The sequence below is a fragment of the Rhipicephalus microplus genome, chromosome 1 (genome assembly GCF_043290135.1).
Source record: "Rhipicephalus microplus isolate Deutch F79 chromosome 1, USDA_Rmic, whole genome shotgun sequence".
Taxonomy (NCBI): Eukaryota; Metazoa; Arthropoda; class Arachnida; order Ixodida; family Ixodidae; genus Rhipicephalus; species Rhipicephalus microplus.
The window spans coordinates 171,443,148-171,463,135 of record NC_134700.1 but is presented as its reverse complement, the minus strand read 5'-3'; the positions used below and the strand labels follow the sequence as shown (position 1 = coordinate 171,463,135).

Genomic DNA, 19,988 nt, shown 5'->3' with positions numbered 1-19,988 from the left:
CTCTGATTACATAACCGAGGAGGGAAGAGGTTTTGCTAGCATGGAGGGTGTTGCTCCAATGCAGGAGAGAGGAGAAGAGTTCAGTTGTAGCGGCATTGTATGCTGGCATCTTTGGCTGGCAGCACCGGTGGCATTTTCTGTGCACTCGTGCGGTGCTGTACGCTCGTCTAGGCACCATGCATGCGGTGCTGCATGTTCGGCTGGGCCGGCCACGACATGAGTGCACGACATTGCGGAGGTTGACGATGGAGCGTGGTGCGATCCCATCAGCCTGCGCGCGCTGGCAGACAACGCCGGGATGCTCCATCATTTCAGGCGTAATTGACAGCTGGCGCTGTCGCAGAACATGGCCGGACGGGGTAAAAAAAACGTGTGTGAGCTTACATCGTCCGACCGTACTTGCACAAGACTACTTTGGTGCCAGGATTTCACTGGCCACCAAAGGTGATGCGAAAATTACCGTAACTCTCGTTGAGTTGGTACAGAACTGATGCAGCCCAACAGCCTGGAGAACAGATGCGCACCCACTGGACACGTAGCGTGTCACAAGTGTCTCTAACTGTATGGTTTTTCTCTCGTCTGCTTTTTTATTCCCAGTACAAACAGGACGCTAGAAATAGTCGTCTGCTGAATGGCGTCTTTTGCAGACGGCACTGCTCTCGTGGATTCGAGTCTTGTGGTTCCCATGTTCGTCTGGTCCGTAGCGGGGCGTGAAACTCGAATGGGGTTTGACGTAACTTCCCTTCCGCCGTCATGGTGCCAGTGTACCTCAGACGAAGATTCCATGTGAAAATGCGACCCCCGAAAAAGTGCCGGTCACATTCGTATTTGCATGCGCTGCCTTCCCATAAACAACGCTCTCTCGATCGTAGGCTTGTCACCGATCAGTCGTTTATGATATGGCAACCACACCTTTAGTCGAGGTCACTTGTTGTTTCATGTCACGCTTCAGTGTTGCCTGGATGTGAACGTGTGATCGTCGTTGCTGCCTGTAACAGCTGAAGTGTTGCACTGCTAAACACTAGGATGAAAGTTTGATTTCAGGAAGAAGTTAGAAGGTAGCATTGCGCAGTAAGACTGGAAGAGAGAACGGAGAGAAAGAAAGGAAATAGCAGATAAAGCACGCACACACCAAGCTTTACTCACTTGCTCTCATTTTCCATGTAGAAAAAGGGCTTCTAATTTTTTCTAATTAGGAGAGACGTGCTTCAGCCTGGAGAGACGTGCTTCAGCCCCTTTCAGTTTCCCTGCGCCATCCTCCCTCATAGGTTCTAAAAACGACCTCTCAACACCCCTGAGCGCCAGGTCAACTACCTCTCTAACCAGTGGAAAAACTGGCAGTTTGACGGAGGCACTGCTTGCCTGTCCTGAAACTATGCTCCGTTCTTCAGGTCACAGCTTTTATGGATTACCATACGTTACCACATAAACCAGTAACTTTTGTGTAAGTCTGTACACATAGCCACAGTAATGAACATGTACACTTTCACAGAGAGCAAACTGTTTCATTGAAAAACGTGTCTTCTTTCTGTACACATTTTGTCAGGTGTGACACACTATATCACAGGATTCCATGCACATTCTGCATAAAACAACTTAGAGCACAATGAAGTCGACTGAGCTTGTACTCCACATTAGTATTGGCACACACTTTTTCTAAATGGTAACAACAGCAATGTGTGCTACAGCTATGTTTCCATACGCAAGTCTGCCATGGCCTTTGTGCCTTTGCTACTTCATAAAGACTAAGCACTGACTATAACCTTCGAGCATTCCAATGTAGTCATAAAAGCCTGATCAAACAACACTTTTGCAATGAAAGGCAGCATACACACTTGTGCAACTAAACAATGATGACGACTTCACGAACATCTTCAATGGGATAAAAAATTATGTACATACTCTTTTATACTTCATTCATAACTAAAAATATGTGCTTAATTGACGCCGGCAAACTGAATTTGTGCACAGTTATCGACCTATCCTTAAAATGCAAAGAGGGCCGAGGCGTTGAAACTATTTTGAAAAGCAGGCTGAAAAAAAAAAATTGCGTACAAAAGTTTCTGCCTGGCATTGCATTTCAGTGCGATACTGCTTAACTTAGAGCTCCCCACTAAAACACAACCCATTTGCCTAGATTTATCTTGCAGCATAGCATGATAAACATTGTGCACCCACATGACATTAGGAATCAAAGCACAAATGAACTAATGTCTCTGCCTACATTGGATTTTGCCCTTCTTATGACTCAGCAGAAACAGCATGAGCTTTGGTAAGCATTGTTGCAGCTATCAGCCCACTGCTAAGTCACCCCAAACAGAAGTTCCACTTTCATCTAAGTTAGTGCCTATTAGACAGACAGGCTAGAGAGATACTACTAGCAATCTATCAGTACAGTCAAAGCCTGAATGAGCCCAGACTTTATGGCATGTGCCAGTATATTCTACATCTGGCATGTTGTATAACACCCCCTCGGCATCCTATGCATTACTCACAAATTTATAACAAACAACAACCTAATTTACTGCTAACTGTACTGGCATTTCATTACCAATCATAAGTATTCAGAAAAAGTGCAGCAACTGAACTGCAGCATTACCTTCAATCAACTTGTAAAGAATAACGAAACAAGCTTTCATCAAACATACCATGAGGTCATTCGAAGGCACAGCTAGCCCAAACATACAGAACAGTGTGCGGTTGCTTGATCATAATCATAGAGCCCCCGCATGATGAAACCTTGGCTCACCTGCTCATAGCTATGTAAAAGTGTATCACGATCTAGAATGTTGTTTCTGAAACAGCTTCCTTAATCTTCTAAGTTACTGAAATGTCACTAAATTGATCAGTATGTTACCAAATCCCAAAATTGATTGCTAAATAAAGGCTGTTAAACATACCAACGAAAATGGCAGCAGTGTACAACACGTCTTTTAAAAAAATAAAAAAAAAGGTTACATGTACTCAAAAAAACCTCTCGCATGTGGTGCTACTAGTATGACAAATTCTTACATGGTTCTTGCCTTACCTAGTCCTGGGAAGCGTAGACCACCGATTCATTTTTTTCTTCTCTTTTAGGTAAACTACAGCGGTCTTATAAGACATATTAAAAGGTTTCCCCCTGTAGGTGTGCTGCTTGAGAAGACCATAATATAGACACTTTCATGTAGTAACTCCTAGCCCCTCTACGAGATATTAGCAAGCCGAAATAAAAATTATGTGATTCAATACTGAGGACCCCTTATGGTAAGAAAATTCTCTCCTCAAGAAAATTCTTTCTTCAAAGTTTTTAAGAGAATTAAATTAAATTTCAATAACTGAGCTAACAGACACAAGCAAAACGCTGCCAAGTGATCTATTTACCAGCTTCATTTAGTGCAGTGGCACAAAAAGATTTCTAAAAAAGTGCAAGACGATTGTTCACAAAAAAAAACGTACGAAAATACAAAGGCGCTACTCCTAACACACAAAGAGCCCAAAAATTTATTTTGCATATGAGCGAGGCTTCACGTACGTGTGCGTCGGCTTTGACAGCGGTTAAAACTAGACTTCTGCAGTGTCTGTTGCAACCTGACGCCGAAAGGAAGACTGCGGCTATCGAACAAAAAAAGAAAGGGCAACTCTGCTTAAAGCTGAACTCTGCCTTTGTACAGATGCGAAAACAAACAGCAATAGTTTTAACAAAAACATATACAGAAAGGACCAAGGGCATCAAAAGACATGGAGTGAAAAAAAAATTGTACAAGAGTGATACATATTTGCTCCATAAGGCACATTATGCAGAGGGACTCACTAGCTAACGGACCGCGAAAAAAGAAAATGAGGAGAAAAGAACAGGTCCGATCTTATGTACAGTTTCAAGGGACTCACGCCCTGTAAACACCTGTGTGCATCAATTATAAAGCCTTTTTTTCGCTGCACAAATACGAAGCATTGCACAGAAAAACAAAAGAGTGAACAGTGTAGTCAACTGTAGCAATGTTTGCACACCTGCAAAGATCACGAAGATCACACGAATGTTGGCACCAACACCTGAACATGTGGTCAGGTGTTGGTCTCAAAATGTGGTGACTGTATGGAAGCCAACTATAGCCTTCTTTCATCTCGACCAGTGGCTTTCTTGAAACTACATTTCACGCAGAAATGAAGCTTCAAAAGTAGCTTTTCTAAATCAAAGTTCATGAGCATTGCAGTGTTTTTTTTCCATGCACAAGAGATGAAAAGTGGACTATCTCTTGAGTGCCATCAGAAAAAGGAGGCACTATAGTTCTTTCTCATAAATAATAACAAGAAAAAGACACTCCACTTACAAAGAAACTGAATGCTGCACTTTTCTTGCATTCTTCCATCACTGTTGCATATGCATAATCCATATTTACCCTTATAGCAGATCCGGGTAGGGCTATTTCAATAAAGTCTGCTGCGAAGTCAAGGTTTCGCACAGAATTACATAACAAGCGTGCCAGCCGGTGGTGCTTATTTAGAGGAGCCACTCACACTGACTGCTCTTACTAACACAGCGTAACGCACTAGCAACGCCCATATCATAACCAAAAACATTATTAGGTCGTGTACGCATGCCGTAGATGCTGCATCCGGCAACCGCATGTACGCACGAAACCTCATTAAGGTGCAAGTTGTTGCAACGTGGCACTGCAGGTATTCGGCTACACGCTCGGACACAGTTGTCAGCGCCCTTGAAGTCTGCGTGCTGGACGCTGGTGGATGCTAGGAGTACATGCCGCGACTGCGCTTGTGGTCGGCTTGGGCCCTCTGGTTGTGCGTGAAGGAGGATTTGTGTCTCTCCTTGAATTGCCTGTCTTGGAGTGTGTCTTTGGATTGGCCCTGTCCCTTTGGAGCACCTGTTGCACAAGATTACAAATGAAAACAAAAAATTAGAACATTTGTTTTCAGGGCTACCAGTTTGCGTTTTACATGCAAAGCTTTCCTGGGGTTTTCTAGATGGTTTTCTATAAGCACCTACAGATTATGTATGTACAGACGAGTCCACTGCTAATGGCAACACTTGAGTAGAGGACGCTTAGATTGCACGTTTAGATTGATTGATGATGCGAACTGCAGGTGGCCACTTGGCCTCCATTTCACGCTGAATTTAGCGCAACTGAGAAACTTTTGAGGCTGGTTGGGCATTTTGGCGCAGCATGGTAAAATTTGAGCAAGTTTCATGGTTTTGGTGCAGCTTGGCGTTAAAGTGGGGTTAAACTGGCGCAATCAATGCAGGTGCTGCACCCCTGCCCCCTTTAATAGGAGACTATACTGTACATTAATGAGAAACTCCAGGAATCTTTGATGTTCACTAACCTCTATAAAATTTTCACCGCTTTTTTTTGTATTGGCACAAAATGTATGTAGAGCAAACTGCAACCCTTTCAAGCTCAGTCATTGAAATACACACTCTCATGATTCCAAGGGGCGGTAAAGCTCGAACTAGCATCAGATGATATTGCCAATTTATCTTTTTTAGCACTAAAATCATGTGTGCTATGTTTACCCAACAATGGGGCATGACGTGACATCAATGTAGACATTGCATGAAGCAGCTACCCATCTATGTTTCGACCTGTTGTTTCTTGATTATTTAAAGCTTCTAACGAGTATATAAGCAAAATGAACCACACAAGCTGTTGCAAGGCTGTCAATACCATTTGAAGATGGCAATATCCCATTGAATATGGTCAAAATACATTCCCAGCCAAGCTTTTGGCAGGCATAATGAACTGGACCTTCAACCTTGAATTAGACACCAACCAAACCTCTAGTGACAATTATCCTGAAAAAAAAAACTCCCTTTTCAATACCCAGTGCCAGTGTACATTAAAAAAGATTTAATGCAGTACTTGAGTCTTGAAAATCTTTTAAAATGCTTTATCGATTGAGATGAAGCTTCCAGAGTTTATGTATATTTGTGTGCACATCTCCATTAGTTTTTTACAACATTGTGTAGCTTCTAAAATATAATTCATTCTATATGCTTTTTCTGGCGAGAAACGTTTGCCTAAACTGAGAGTTACAAAGTAAATCAGTATATCGCGACAATCCAGAATCAAAATTTTGTGCAGTGCAACAAAAAATGCCAGGCCTGCGTAGAACACGCAGCACAGTCACAGAGAAAGCTAGAATAGAGGCTTTTCAGAGCAATTTCTAAACACTTTTTGGGTAACTGCTACAAGCAAACTTGCAGGGTACCCACTACACCATAAGTAATCACAATTTTTGTGTAGCAGGCCAGCATTCACTATGCTGTCCTTCGTGTTTCTTCGGAGAAGCATAGCATTCGCTACACACTTGCTAGGAATTTCGTGCATTTTTTTATGCAGTGGCTAAGGACGATGATGAAATATGCCTGAAGTGGGTATGCGCTGCAGTTAATAGGTGATCAAGAACAAGTTTTCTAATAGGTTGGAGCATTTGACGACCCACTTGTTGCGCAATTCCCATTGTGTGATGCCTCGTTGTTCTAAAACGCCTTATTACTCATATTAACACGCTTCCTCTCCCAACATCAAGCCTGCCTAAGGCCAGCTTAGAAACTAGTTCCAAGCACCGGCGTGGCTCAGTGATAGAATACTTGGCTGGCACACAGCAGACTAGTGTTCGAATCCCATTGTCATTTTTTTTTATTTACAGAGTTTTTAGAGGCAAAGGTCCCTAAGGTGTGGGTCTGTACATTCTCCAAAGTATGTAGTAGTAGTAGTAGTAGTAGTAGTAGTAGTAGTAGTAGTAGTAGTAGTAGTAGTAGTAGTAGTAGTAGTAGTAGTAGTAGTAGTAGTAGTAGGCAGCCACTGGTGGCACACACCCGCTCTAGAGTGGGTTTGTGCCACAGGAGATGGGAGATGGCGGTACTTGGAGTGTTCACTAGATGGACGCACGGACGGACAGACAGACTAGCAGACGGACAAACGCATGGATGGATGCACGAATGTTCGCGCACATGGAAGCTTCGCTCCACTTATCATCATTCACTCCGTGGACACGCTGTGATTTTTTTCCTTATTTATTGCGATACTGGTTATAGACATGGACGGCGGAGGTGGTGGTGGACAACTACGGCGCCGCGCGTGCCCCGTGTTCTGATCTCATAACAGCTTTCGCTGTAAAATAAATGTTCTAAACCGGTTTGAACAAAAGTGATGGTATATCAAACATTCCCGAGCGAAATACCAGCTCGACATTGACTCATTCACAAATGTTCAACATGCCATATGTATTGTTCAAACATGTTCAGAACAGCAATTCTCGTTGTACTGCACACAGGTCCGACTACAGATTATAGTGATACGCTGATTTGCTCTGTAGTTCTCTAGGTTTAGAAAAACTCTAGGTCCCCAGAAGTGACATAAAATATTCTGTAGTTTTAGAAGTACACAATATACTATAACAATCATTGCTTATATGGAATCAGCGCACTAACTAAGCCAGTTTCACCAGTATAGATAAAAAAAAAGAAACTTACGAGCAGCACACACATTCACTGATATTTTTGGCAAAGAGTAGCATGAGTTAAAATGTGGAATATGGGGGATATGAGGCAGCTCCCAGAAAATAAGATTATAAAGAACACCATGAATAATTCTGCAGCTGAAATGATTTAAATGAACAATAATATCTGGAGCTTTATGACCAGAAACTATGATGTGATCCCGAGGGAAGGTGTAGTGATCGGCTTCGGAAGTTTCGACCATCTGGTGTTCTTTGATATGCACTGGCGTTGCCCAGCACACAAGCCTCTAACATTTTGCCTCCATTGAAATGCAACCACCGCAGGAGGAGTCGAACCCGCCAACCTTTGGGTCAGCAGCCAAGCAGCGCAAACGCTATATCAGCACGGCGGATTACAGCTGAAATGGAAGTGAGGCACGTGGATAGAAACGTACCTTTCAGGTCCCTTCTGCGGGGTGCATGTCCTGAGCGCTCCATCTTCTCTTGATACCGCCTCTCCCTCTGGGCCCGTATTTCGGCTGGGTTTTCAACGAACTGGTCCCGTGGTGGAGCCTCCTCTTTATCCTGAATGCAAGTTCGAGAGGACTTTACAGGGGCACACTGAAATGAACCTGAGTAGTCATTATGGAAAGGTTTACATCACAGACCGCATTGCGAGCTGCAATTCTCAATACCCGAGTGAATTCTGCCCTGCACGTGAACACTGTAAAGCCTGTTTCACATGCGAGCGACTGAGCGGCGGCGGTCGCGGCGATGAGCGGCAGGAGGACGCGCAGACGCGCATTCGTTTCACATGCACTGCTGCTACCGCTGCTGTTGCGCGTTGCCCGCCGCTCTGGCGGGCAGTGTTGTCTACGGAAGGCACCGGTTAACTGCTCTTTTCAGTGGTATCTAAAACTCGCGCTCTCCTCCAAGTATCCTTCCTTTGGCACACCTTTGCTGCGAGGTTCATCCTCAATAGCCACTCGACTTTCACGCGTCTATACACTGATTGAACTATGTGTAACGTGAATCATATCACGAATAAACAGCGTTTGCAGTTGCGTTTTGTTTGGTCCTTTCTTATTAACGTATAGTTCTTGTTGCACCCTCACATAACTGACCACGAAGAAGTAAAAGAAATAGTTTTCTGGCATAGTTTTATTAGACAGTTGTTCCAGGTAAGTGAATGCATAAGGCCTGCAAGCGTGTTCTGCGCAGCAATTCCCATGTTTCTCCAATTCATTACTTTTGCTTTACGATTTAACTTTGGGACGCCGAACGAGGTTTCGGCCAGCCCAGTATACACACCTCGCGAAATTCATACCTAAATTTTTGTAACTGTTCGCTTGAGTCAAATAAAAGTTGAAACAAAAACTCTCAGTGGTAAGCTTCGGCCGTGTTTGTGGTCACCCTGTGGCATATGCGAACACGCTGTCCTGCCGCAGGAGTCTAGTGGCTAAGGTACTCGGCTGCTGACCCGCATGTTGCAGGATCGAATCCCGGCTGCGACAGCTGCATTTCCGATGGAGGCAGAAATGTTGTAGGCACGTGTGCTCTGATTTGGGTGCTCATTAAAGAATCCCAGGTGGTCGAAATTTTCTGAGCCCTCCACTATGGTGTCTATCATAATCATATGGTTATTTTAGGATGTTAAATCCCACATATCAATCATCATGCGAACACACCCTTCATCGGGATTTTCCGAATGGTCTAGATCTCTTCTGGCGCTCGAAGTTAGTATGCTTCCACCCTAAATAGTAAGCCTCTTAGGTTTTTCTATGATTCAGTAAAGCACACCAGGAAGGGTTTCACCAACGGCAGGCAGTATAGTATACGTGATCCGCTCACTGTCCCAGTTCTTTGGCTGCTGTATATATACTTGTGCACGACTAAGGTCAGGGACTACACAGCAATTCTTGCTTTAGCAGGAATTTTCGTCCATAAATACTGCGGCGGTGTTTTTCATTATCTACGCTGTGTATGTTGGGCTCGCGACTGAACATCTATTTTCGCCCAGCCAGCTACGCATTCTGGCACTCAGTGTCACAAAGAGTAGCTGGCCAGTGTGGCACAACCTGTCAACAGCCTGCAAACTTGAGGGCTGTGCGGTGCAATTGTTCCTCGTGCGAAAAGCGTCGCAGAGGACGCAGATCAGTGAGCCAGGGTTTCAGTGAGAAATTAAGGTGTAGTTGAAGGGGAGAATAAAAATAAAGGCCCCTGGTGAATGCCTTACTTCCCGAACCGTGACAGCAAGCTTCACGCTCCTTCCTTGTTGAGTCACATAACGAAATTTCTTTTCAGCGATCTGTGTGGAATCCTACTTCTCAAGTCGACTGCCATAGCACCTGTCCTTGCTCTCTCATTCGCGTAATCCCTTTCATCTATGCACCGTGTCACCAAATTTCATTGTTTGTTAAACCAGCAACATTTGCTGCGACATAGATGTATGGCATTCCATGCGGCTCCACTACGTGAGAGTCACATTCGATGAAAATGCAAAAAAAAAACGATAGTAGTAATAATATTATTGAAACAAAAAAGGCACCGCACAGGATTGTCACTCCGGTGGAGCATCGTCCAGAGCAACGAAAGGAAAGCAGCGCCACTTCAACTTCATCAGTGAACATGGCCAGTTCAAGCGACGATTTTTACTTTACGGAAGTATGCAACTTCTTAAAGAGCTCGGCGATTTCTTCCCAAAGAATGCTCTTCTTATGCTCCTTACCGAAATCCTCCATCTTGATGTCTCAAAGAAGAGGCCGTTTCACACCTTCTGGAATGAGCAACTCGTTGAATGCAGCGCGAGACATTTGTGAGCCGGGGAGAGGACGGATGTCGTCTGCTACTCAGTTGGAGCGAGTTCTGTGGAGCCAGGTCCCCGCAGCGCCTGCATTCACTTTTCGACTCTGCCCCTGGCATCATGTGTGAAACGATGTCACTGGTCGCTCTGCCGCTTCTGTCGCGAGCAAAGTTTTCCAACTCTGGCGAATTTCACTACAGCGACTGCCGCTCCGCTCTTGGAGCATAATCGCTCGCATGTGAAACAGGCTTAATGCACCCATTCACCGTTGCAACTCCCACTGACATTGTTTTGTTTCACTCGTCTACTGTAATTATTGTGTGTATAAAGGGTTCCTTTGTAAAGTAATCAGACAGGGGCTAATGAAAGAATATTTTGAAACTATCTGTACATTTTATTTAGATTCTTCAAAATAGCTTCCTATTTTGGGGATCGTTGATACGTAGATCACTACACAAATCTCACACTGCCAGGACTCATTGAAAGTCAGCTGCAATCACTCCTTTTTGAGACTGAGCAAGAGTCCGATAGATAGCGGGAGCAATGTCGAAACTGTGATTATGCAGGGTTCTCTTGAGCTTTGTGAATAGGCAAGAAGCCTTCCGTGCTCACATCAGGGCTGCATCAGGAGCACCGCAGACTCCTTCTTGTCACCAAAGATTAAGAGATGTTAGAAAGGTCTGGAATACTATAGCATTAATGAAAGGCTGGTAGGTATCGTAATTAAACTGAATAAAAGATACAAAATGAAGTTAGTACAGGCTTACGCGCCTACATCCAGCCATGATGACGCTTCAGTTGAAAGCTTCTATGAAGACGTGGAATCGGCAATGAGTAAGGTAAAAACACAGTATACTATAGTGACGGGCGACTTTAATGCAAAGATAGGAAAGAAGCAGGCTGGAAACCAGACAGTAGGAGATTACGGCATCGGTACTAGAAACGCCAGAGGAGAGCTACTAGTAGAATTAGCAGAACGCAATAATTTACAGATTTTGAATACCTTCTACTGAAAACGAGAAAACCGCAAGTGGACATGGAGGAGCCCTAATGGCGAAAATAAGAATGAAATAGACTTTATAATGACTGCACACCCAGGAATCGTGCAGGATGTGGAAGTGGTTGGCAAGGTACGATGCAGTGGCCATAGAATGGTACGGTCTCGAATTTGCCTAGACTTGAAGAAGGAACGACAGAAACTGATACGCAAGAAGCCAATCAATGAGCTAGCACTGAGAGGGAAAGTACAGGAATTCAGAGTGTCGCTGCAGAACAGGTACTCGGCTCTTAGTGAGGAAACCAACCTTAGCGTAGATACAATGAATGATAATCTGACGAGTATCATTAAGGAGTGTGCAGTGGAAGTTGGAGGCAGGGTAGTTAGACAGGACACTAGCAAGCTTTCCCAGGAAACGAAGAACCTAATTAAGAAGCGTCAAATCATGAAAGTGTCAAGTACAACAGACAAAATAGAAGTGGCAGAGCTTTCGAAGTTGAATAATAGACGTAAGGTATGTGATGTATAAAGGTATAACATGGAGAGAATTGAACACGCTCTGAAAAAAGCGTCAAAGCAGTGAAGAGGAACCTTGGGATAGGCAAAAGTCGGATGTATGCACTAAGGGACGAAGAGGGCAAAATAACTACCAATATGGATAGGATAGTTAAAATAGCGGAGGAGTTTCACAGAGATCTGTACAGTAGCTGGGACAACCACGACTTTAATACTATAAGAACTAGCAGTAACCCAGATGACACCCCACCAGTAATGATAGAAGTCAGGAAAGCTTTGGAGAGCATGCAAAGAGGCAAAGCTGCTGGCGAGGATCAGGTAACATCAGATCTGCTGAAATATGGAGGACAGATTGTGTTAGAAAAACTAGCCACCCTGTTTACGAGGTGCCTCCTGACGGGAAGGGCACCAGAGTCTTGGAAGAACGCTAACATCATCATAATACATAAGAAAGGAGATGACAAGGACTTGAAGAATTAGAGGCCAATCAGCTTGCTCTCTGTAGTATACAAGCTATTTACAAAGGTAATTGCTAACAGAGTAAAGAAAACATTAGAATTCAATCAACCAAAGGAACAAGCAGGATTTCGAACAGGCTACTCAACAATTGGCCACATTCATACTATTAATCAGGTAATAGAGAAACGCTCAGAGTATAACCAACCACTATACATAGCCTTCATAGATTACGAGAAGGCGTTTGATTCAGTAGAAATATCATCCGTCATGCAAACACTGCGGAATCAGGGCGTAGATGAAGTATATATAAACATTCTGGAAGAAATCTACAGGGGATCAACTGCTACCATAGTGCTTCATAAAGGAAGCAACAGAATACCAATCAAGAAGGGTGTAAGGCAGGGGGACACAATTTCCCCAATGCTATTTACCGCATGCTTACAGGAGGTTTTCAGAAGCCTAGAATGGGAACAGTTAGGGATAAGAGTTAATGAAGAATACCTTAGTAACCTGCGCTTCGCCGATGACATTGTATTGCTGAGTAACTCAGGGGACGAACTGCAACTCATGATTACGGAGTTAGACAAGGAGAGCAGAAAGGTGGGTCTTAAAATTAATTTGCAGAAAACAAAAGTAATGTACAACAACCTCGGAAAGGAGCAGCACTTGGAGATAGGTAATAGCGCACTTGAAGTTGTAAAAGACTATGTCTACTTAGGGCAGGTAATAACCGCAGAGCCGAACCACGAGATTGAAGCAACTAGAAGAATAAGAATGAGGTGAAGCACGTTCGGCAAGCACTCTCAAATTATGACAGGTAGATTGCCACTATCCCTCAAGAGGAAGGTATATAACAGCTGTATCTTGCCGGTACTTAGCTACGGAGCAGAAACCTGGAGACTTACAAAGAGGGTTCAGCTTAAATTGAGGACGACGCAGCGAGCAATGAAAAGAAAAATGGTAGGTGTAACCTTAAGCGACAAGAAGAGAGCAGAGTGGATTAGGGGACAAACGGGAGTTAATGATATCATAGTTGAAATAAAGAAGAGGAAATGGACATGATCCGGGCATGTAGCACGTAGACAGGATAACCCCTGGTCATTAAGGGTAACTAACTGGATTCCCAGAGAAGGGAAGCGGGTTAGGGGGAGACAAAAGGTTAGGTGGGCAGATGAGATTAAATAGTTTGTGGGTATAAATTGGCAGCAGCAAGCACAGGACCGGGTTAACTGGCGGAACACGGGAGAAGCCTTTGTCCTGCAGTGGACGTAGTCAGGCTGATGCTGATGAGAAAGGTCTACGTTTCAGAGCTGGAAGCTAGCTTTTGTCCTTGTCCTGAGTTCGCGCTATAACAGTCGTCTACGTTTAACTGGTGTTCCCACCATACAATGGGCTGTCACAGTCTCGTAAAGGAGCCATGGCAGCTGATTTTAAGGGAGCCCACGCAGTGTGCGAATTGTGAGGTAATTAATGTATCAATGCCCGAGACGAATATATTGAAGTATTCAAATAACATGCACTGATCGGAGCGATATATATTCTTTTTACCAGACCCGGTTGCAATACTTTACAGACAGACTCTATATACTTTAAGTTATTTTATGCCTCAATTAATGAAAAAAACAATTTTTTAAAGCTGGAAATTCTTCAATGCATCCAACATGCGACAAGAAACACACTGCCATGCGCAGTTCACTTTTGCATCGGCTAATGCAAAAGCTGCTCACTGAAGCATTCATAATCGTTACACAAGGTATCGTTATAAGCATGATGTAGCATACTGTAAAATTCCAGACCATCTCTCTAAATACAGTTTTTACAGCACCCTTCCACAATTAAGTGCCACGCATGAGAAATGAAGTCAACAATACACTGCCTTCCGGCGACACTTACGCTATCTGCATCCTTGTCTTCGTATCGATTTTCTTTTTGCCTCCTGCCTGACTTTTGCTCCAGAACTCTGGGAGTAGTGAAAGCCCTTGGGGGGAAAAGAAACAGGAGGATAAATAAGCTACTTTTTGCAAGCACAATGCACAGCCAAACTTTTCATTACAAATCTCAAGAGAATTTAACACTGCATTCAAGGAGATTTTCATCTGTATTATCCATTTGCACTAATTTGTGCCCCCGTTTCAACATCGAGCCAGCTAATTTGTGCCCCAGATCTACATCTACAACCAGCTTGGGTGACCATCTGTTTGCAAATCAGCTGGATTCATCTGAATGGCTCATCGCAAACGTTTACACAAGATCAAATATGTGGGACAAACCCTACAGCCACAGGCGTCACTTAAATTGGCAAGTGAATGGTCAGACACTATTGAAAATACCTACCAATTTGATTTGTGCACTCACTGGTGTGAACAAATTAAGCTCATGCTATGTAGGCAGCTCTGAACTATATTCGCCCAATAATGCCTGAAGTGCCGCTTCCACACACTTAGTACAGCATTCTCAATGTTTGCACCATGCAGTACTACAACAATGAAACAGTTAAATTTGAACAAATTTAATTTTATTTCAATTATTTGTTTATAAGGTACAGTCCAATCATTGGAAAGGGAGGTAATTGGGAGGTTCACACCCTTCTCTTCACTAGAAAATTTTCAATTGTGCATGTGTTTATACATGCAAAATTGAAGATTTTTTATGTGTGTGTATATATACGTGCACACATACAAATCAAAGATGAAAATTTTGCAGAAGTCTGCCCAATTGGGATAGAAATGAGACAATGAGAAAACTCCCACTGAAAATTGTATTCAGAAACCCGACATTTCGAAGCCATCCCGGCTTCTTCCTCAGGGGTCAGAAAGCCAGAGACGTGTGGCGTGTATATACGCTAGCTCGCCTTACGTGAAAAGCTCGCCACAACCCATTGCTAACCCTGGCAGTAGAGAGAGGGCAATATCTCAGTAGAGCGGATGATGTTCCCCGCTGTCTGCTTTGCCACAGGTTGTGGCGAACTTCTCATGCAAGGCGAACAAGCGCATATAAGCGCCGCACATCTCTGGCTCTTTCACCCCTGAGGAAGAAGCCGGTCCAGCTTCGAAACGTCAGGTTTCTGAATACAATTTTCGGTTTGGAGTTTTCTAATAGCCTCACACACACACAAATACATGCAAAAATATACCACATTTACAAGAACGCAGGATGACCCATTTTATCAATAAATATTTAATCACGAGTCGGAACATTCACTGACAATCTAAACCGTTTTGGCTGTAAGGTACCCAAATGTTTTGAAAAGGTCGGCTTAATACTGCATCTGAAACAAACGAAAACTCAGGTACGCTGTGGCATGGTTACAATAAATATGTTTATGTTTCATCTCTACCACGTACAACCTTGGCTCCGATACATGGAGAGTTTTTTAAAAAAGATACCCACATATTGCTGCAAAGCTAGCTATTCTGTATATTCTTTATGCTGCACATCTGTCAACCCACTTTTGAAAACTGCAATTCGAGTTTTTTTTTTTTTTCAGTGACAGCATAAATATGAAATGAGCTTGCAAAACATTTTCTTTTTGTTGCTGTGCGACATTTGGATGTCGACCAACACTCAAGTCAACCTACAATCCTCTGTAAATTTGATACATAAAAGTATGATTGAGACCATCCACTTCCTGACTCCCGAAAAATATTTCTGGCTAGGCTTTTGGGTCCGATACTCCCAAAATTTCAATGGCAGTGGCAATGCTATGGGCCTATTTGATGCGCAGATATTTCACCAAGACTCAAAACTCAATAAAAGCTGGCAAATTTCCTTTTTCATTTAATCACAAAAAATATTAAAATTTTTTTTGCTTTGGTGCTTCTTATTTTCTGCTAGGCTAATCTCTTGCACATATTTTGTGGCACCCTTCATACAGAAGAATTTCGGTCAGTGGCTGTATGTGGCTACCCGTTGAAGCGGGCACATGTTTTCATTTGTTCTCACACAGCTTTTGCCATATTGTATTACAATGTACCCTTGACATACCACTGCCCCACTATGGATCCAGCGTTCTTGAATTGAAGCCCTCAAAAAAGTGTAATGCCGGAAATGGCGAAGAGGCATTACCTGCGGGTGGACAGCTCGTCTTCGGGTTCTGGCTCTGCGAAACCCACGTTGTTGCTGTCGTAGGTGTCGTCGTATTCGTCCTCGTACACGCCCACGTCGTCCACGAATTCTTGCACTATGCTGTACTTCTCGTACACCTCTTTCAATACTTTGTCGTGGCCTTTGTCGTCCAGTGACTTTGGGGTTTTGCTCCTGCACCAGAGAAAGATGCCCACTCTAAGCATGGCTCCTTCCTGCTCCACAAGTGGTAGCGCGGCTACACAACGCTACCAAGTGAACAGCCATGGAATCAAATTCGGTGTCACTTCTTCAAGCACACAAGGTGCATCTGAAGGAGACCTTACTCACTTTTTTCCTATATGAATCTTGGACATGTCGACATCATTTCTCCTAAAGATGTCAAACTCGTCATTGTCGTAAATGCTTCGAGCCTCAATCTCCAGTGGCCTAAAACAAGTGAAAGTAAGGAAATCCCAATTAACCATATTTTTTGGTTTAACCATGCTTAACAAAGTACATGACGACAGCTTGTTGGAGGCAAGTTCAAGCGGTCATGCAAACTGAACAAATTTTTTTCAATTTCCCCCGGTTGTTTGGAGCTTCAACTGGCGCCTTGTGATGGCAGCTACACTAAAGTTTTGCTGCAGCTAAACTTGTAATCAATGAACTGTACGTGACAAAGAGCTATAAATGACATTGAAGAAACTGCAGTAGACCTTTAGAAGGCGGCTATTGTAGCAGTAGGTGGACAAACAGAGCCTAAACATCCCCTGAGGATTCCTACAGTTTGCATTCCTTCAACAGATGATGCAAACAATAAGTGATAAGAGAGCAGTGCTTATAAGATGTGAATTCTTGAGAACAACTAGTACAAAAAAAAGACTCATTTGCCCACTGTGTACACCACCGGCTTATACCCGTGACACACGGGCAAAAGTAAAGTACTTTGAAGTAAACCCCTTTTGTCGCCTAAAGGGACCATTTGCAGAAAGGAGTGGCGCTGATGACACACGGCACCGGACTACTGCTTTAGGCAGTACCTCAGAAGAACGCTGCAGAAAAAATGGCGCTGTTTGTAAAAGCAGCAAGATTGGAAATATTAAAAAGAATCTGCGCATGTACATCACATTCAGCGACGCCGGAGCATAAAACCGTTTTTTTTTTATTGTCTGGTGGCTTATAATGCGCATACCTGTAATTTTCTTTCGCTTTTTGCGTTTTTAGCAGCAACTTAAGTTCGTCTGGCAACTATGAACAGTCGATGTTTTGCTGTTTTTGTTTTTTGTCGTGCTTTTTACATGGCTGCGTCCAGTTGGGTCAGTGACGGCATGCCGCGTTTCATCGTGGTCCTGCGATGTCTCAGCGCAGAGACAGAGATAAAGCAACATTTGAGGTTGGCCTGACTCTTGTCGCCCTCGGCTCCATCGAAGATGAGCTAAACGCTGCGAAGACAAGAGTGATGAGCCTCAAACAAAGACTCGTGATGAACAGCTTCATTTTGACTGCTTCCGCACTGTCCCCCTGAGCTATCGACCGCGAAAGGTGGGCCTATGTGCGCAATGAACGCTGGTTCGAAGACACATTGCCGTTATTAGGCGACGGCCACATTAAGCAGTGTTTTCGAGTGAGCCCAGCCACCTTCCATTTCATTGCGGACAGCCTACGCCCTTCGCTAGAGAGGGTCTCAACTAATATGCACGAGTGCATTGCGGTTGAAAAGGTCGCCGACACAGCAACTGCCGCTGCCAACCCTAACGTGATCGCGCTAGTGACGTAATTCAGGCGTTTGAGAGTATAAACAGACTATAGGCCTTCACTTTTCCACAAATCGCACTGCTGCTGAAAATGAAAACATTTTCTCAGCGCAAAAAATACTGACAGGGCACCGCAGTGTTGCGACACGTTTTCTTCTATTGATAAATTATGCACACTGTATGCGAGAGTACTCCCTTCCTGCCAGAAAAGTAGATGTGGGATCTGCTTTTGCGAAAAGGATCTTTGCCGTTAAGGAGTTACTCCTTTGTCGTGTGTCACTGCGCCCGAACGCCTTTCCGAAAGATGTCCCCTTGTCTAACGGACTTCAGGGTGCCCGTGTGTCAGGGTCATTAGACTTCAGCAGTGAACATATGCCCCAAAACATGCAATGGCTAACTCCAAATTTGATGTCCTGTTGATGCTGCAATGATAATTTATACCGCATCCTCACAAAAACAGTCATCCTTTCAAGCATGGCACATACTTTAGGTGAATTAGTAGGGCTGCATAACTGCACACTTAGCCCACCTAAGTAAAACACTAAGTAAAACAACAAACGCACTGACACATATATCGATAGGTCGCATAAAATGTTCATGTGGACAAAAAATAAACCTCCCGCCTCTACGGGTAAGATAAATTCTTATAAGGATACCCCAACACAGCCATTGTCCCGGACATCAATATAAACTTTTAGTAAACATTTTGTTAAACACAATGAATGCACTGAACACTTTCAAACATAGACACCGAAACAGCTGACAAAAATATGAATAGCGAATCGACTCACGCAGGTGCAGACGTGGAAGGAGTGGGCATCGTGAGACTAGGAGGCAGGTTATTGTCCAGCAGTGCCATCACCACTTCATCATGGTTGTTGCTGTAGTACTTCAGGCAATCCTTCAAAGTGCAGAAATAAGAAAAAAAAAAAACAATTACAGAGCAGGTAAAGAAGAAGCAGACTCCAAGAAGTTCAGGTCATTTTTGGCAAGCTCACTGGCCAGTGCATGTTCAACTGTACCGTAAATATCAATGTGAATGTCACTTTATGCGATTATGAAAAGTTAAGGAGCTCAGTACCTGTTAAATAAACTAAATAAACCTAGTGAGATCGCACTGGCACCAACAATGGCACCACATGCGCTGGCACCACATGCAAATGAGTTTTTTTTTTCCTCTGAAGGCATTGCCGTAACAAGTAATAAGCAGCCAAGCGATACGTATATTTCTCGAAGCTGCTCACAGTTACCAGCAACATGGCCATCATCTCTGTGAAGTAATGTGAATTAAAATAAAATTTATAGCCCGGGCAAGTTCGTTTATATTTCAAATTGTAAATGGTACGTTCAATGTGACGAACAGGAACCCAGTAAGATGAACAAGGATGAGTCAGCTGAAACTTACGCACGTCCTTGTTTGTCTTACTGCGTCCCTGTTTGTCATTTTGCATGGACCATCCTTAATTTGAAAATTCTGCGCACGGCGGCAACTGAAATTCGAAATGCCGCAACAGGACTTTCAGATCTTCGTTTGGCGCGTGATGTCACAAAACAAAATGCGGCGACCATAAACAGGGGTGCCCCGATACAGGTTGTCGCGTTGCTTTCGTACGCTCCAAGACTGCAGCACCTTTGCCTTTGTAGTATGAGAGTGAGACATATCCTGAGGAGATCTTAAAGCCAGAGAAACTGGATTGCAGAAGAAGATGAGCGGTCAAGAGAATGAAATTCCCATTCTATGAAAACACATTGTACATGTCTTTCTTCTCCCTTAATTTATCTAATCACTAATAGAGCAGCATGTTAGTTTTACATAAAGAATGTGTGTAATATTGTGTGCAGGTGCACTTTTCTTTAAGCCATGAAAATTGGTTGAATATCAGTTGGAGTAAATATGTGATTTTTCTTCTTTTTTTTTCTGCCAGACAATACCGAGAGGCTTTGCGCGAGGTGG

At 43.5% G+C, this 19,988-nt stretch overlaps 1 protein-coding gene across 3 annotated transcripts in view; it reads right to left on the bottom strand.

Moving 5' to 3' along the window:
• Positions 1-1,484: 1,484 nt before the first annotated feature.
• The window catches only part of LOC119178675 (activating signal cointegrator 1 complex subunit 2), a 215,401-nt gene continuing 196,897 nt past the window's right edge, over positions 1,485-19,988 (bottom strand). For all 3 annotated transcript variants that reach the window (XM_075888142.1, XM_075888137.1, XM_037429909.2), the window contains exons 14-19: positions 18,826-18,935; positions 16,629-16,727; positions 16,281-16,472; positions 14,109-14,193; positions 7,896-8,025; positions 1,485-4,862 (exon numbers count right to left, since the gene is read on the bottom strand). In XM_075888142.1, the coding sequence (XP_075744257.1) occupies positions 4,729-4,862; positions 7,896-8,025; positions 14,109-14,193; positions 16,281-16,472; positions 16,629-16,727; positions 18,826-18,935 (750 nt within the window). In that variant the 3' untranslated portion in view covers positions 1,485-4,728. The remainder of the gene's footprint in view (positions 4,863-7,895; positions 8,026-14,108; positions 14,194-16,280; positions 16,473-16,628; positions 16,728-18,825; positions 18,936-19,988) is intronic.